This window comes from Gadus chalcogrammus, chromosome 3, assembly GCF_026213295.1.
Source record: "Gadus chalcogrammus isolate NIFS_2021 chromosome 3, NIFS_Gcha_1.0, whole genome shotgun sequence".
NCBI lineage: Eukaryota > Metazoa > Chordata > Actinopteri > Gadiformes > Gadidae > Gadus > Gadus chalcogrammus.
Window position 1 is genome coordinate 12,104,734 of NC_079414.1, and position 2,500 is coordinate 12,107,233.

The 2,500-nt window shown below is 47.1% G+C and overlaps 1 protein-coding gene across 1 annotated transcript in view; it reads left to right on the forward strand.

Moving 5' to 3' along the window:
* Nucleotides 1-1,129: 1,129 nt before the first annotated feature.
* Nucleotides 1,130-2,500, forward strand: part of doc2d (double C2-like domains, delta) — a gene marked incomplete at its 5' end in the record, with an annotated part of 27,391 nt that continues 26,020 nt past the window's right edge. The window contains one exon of the mRNA XM_056587221.1: nucleotides 1,130-1,260. Within this exon, the coding sequence (XP_056443196.1) occupies nucleotides 1,130-1,260 (131 nt within the window). The remainder of the gene's footprint in view (nucleotides 1,261-2,500) is intronic.

Genomic DNA, 2,500 nt, shown 5'->3' on the forward strand with positions numbered 1-2,500 from the left:
TAATGACCGATATCAATTAATGACAAACAAATTATATGGTGAACAAAGCTGAAGAAGCAATGGAAGAATAACAACTTAATCAAAACAGATGAGATAGATACGACGGGTCTTATGTACACAAACTGCTATGAATGCGAATGAGAAAACTATGGACCGGTAAGTATTTCACGTGAAGACTGGACGGATGTACACTGCATTATGCAAATAATCTAACAGATAATAAACTCACACTTTTTTTTTTTTTAACAATTATGAACTTTAAATACATTAGATTCAGGATTTTCAGGTGGTTGGGTAACACATATCCCTCAATTGGTCCATTTAGGATTAACGAAAGCTGCTAGTTTCGTTTCTGAAAGTCAGAGTGCTTTCACCCGATGTTCATGGCCCCCTATTGGTGAGGAGGGTGAATTGGCTGATCTGCCGCGGGAAACGCCGACAGGATTATTTTTTATGAAGCAATTCAGGCAATTCTTGTCAAAACTATTTGCATGGAATCGAATTTTTGACGCTCGCAATATGATAATTTCTGAATTTTATTGAATGAGTTGGGTTATTATTACGTTTATTCAAATAAATATATGTATTTCAATATAAAAGACCAAATCAGAAATATTGTTGTATTTGTTGACGGTGTTTAGTGCAAGTTTGATGTTTGTGTTTCATTGGAACATTTCAATCAGATTTCGTAAGCCCGACAAATCGAAAGCATGACAACAAATTTTGAGAACCACTTAGTGACTCTGGGAAAAAAATAAAGAAAATAAACTGCTTGTTGCTCAGTTTTAACTCTGAATTTCTGCCAGGCTTGCAATAAAAAGATCTCAATGGCAGACAAGGTTGAATGCTGAGAGTGCAGCGGTTTCAGTCTGAGTGTGCGAGTCTGAGTGTGTCTTCGTAAGGGTGCGTTGCCAGCGCTTGGCAGCGGTTGCTATATGGCACAGTGTGGGAGGAATGCGTCACGAAGACCTGTAAAAATCCTTCACACTTTAACCACTTTATCTTGTCCTCAAAGTGACAGAATATCTCTTAAAAACATCTGTACTTCCCTCCCCACCAATTCCTCAACGCCCCCTTTCATCGCATTAAATCGTAAAACGCTCCAAAGTCTTCACCTTAACCCCCCCTCTTGTCGTCCTCCTCCCTCCAGGCGAACAAACTCCGCACGAAGACACTGAAGAACACCCTGAACCCAGTGTGGAACGAGACGCTGATCTACCACGGAATAACCGCCGCAGACATGACCACCAAAACACTCAGGTAGACCCCCCACACACACACACACACATACACTACCACCACCCCCACCATCACCATCATCACACCTACCACCACCAGCAGCACCACTACCATCACATCTACCACTGCAACTACCACCCCCACAACTAGTGCTACTACAACCCTCACCACCACTACCACCCCGACTATCACCACAACCACCTGACATGACCTCCAAAACACTAAAATCCCCCCCCCCAACCCACCCCCACCCCCACCCCCACACACACACACACAGAGACACACACACACACACACACACACACACACACACACACACACACACACGCACACACTAACACTACCACCATCACTATGAATATGACTCATACACACACACCTGATGATGGCGTGGTTGAGGGGTGGGTGCATCACATGTATGACCACAAGTTAACATTGTAGCGTCAACAACAGTCTGCGTCCCCCCCCACGGGGTGTGGGGGACAGGGTTGGTTCATTTATTATCGCAGCTCGGGCAACGACGAGCAACTGTTCCCCATCTGTGTTCGCCGCGGGGACTGCTAGGGGTTGGCTGTAGTATAGAGGCTCCTCCTCCTCCTCCTGCTTCTCCTTCTGCACCTCCTCCTTCAGCTCCTCCTCCTCCACCTCCAACTCTTCCTCGTCGTCCTGCTTGAGCTGCTGCTCCTCCTCCTCCTCCAGCCTCAACTACTCTTCCTCATTGTCCCGCTCCTCCTCCCTCACCTCCTCTTCCAGCCTCAACTCCTCTTTCTCATCGTCCTGCCTGAACTCCTTCTCCTCCTCCTCCTCCTTCTCAAACTCCTCTTCCGCATCGTCCTGCTTGAAACCCTGCTCCTCCTCCGCCTCCTTCCCCTCCTCCTCTACCGTCAACTCCTTTTCCTCATCGTCTTGCTTGAACCCCTGCTTGAGCTCCTCCTTCCCCTCTTCTTCCACCACCTCCTCCTACACCTGTTCCTGCTCATCCTCTCTCTCCTCCTCCTCCTCCTCCTCCTCCAGGCCCTCTCCATGTAAAGTGATTGAGATCAAGCTTGAGGGCGCAGAATCGGTGACACATTCGAAACTCGTTCCACGCAAACAACTCACTTCAGACGAGCTCTGAAGAAGTTTGGTTGATGTGTAGGTGGTGGTTGTGGTGGTGGTGGTGGTGTTTATTTGGTATGTGTCAAGCTGACTTCCTCCATCCATTTTCTCCGAAAAGGCGTTAGTGTTGAGACTGTATGATGCAGATTGGATGAATGCTTAA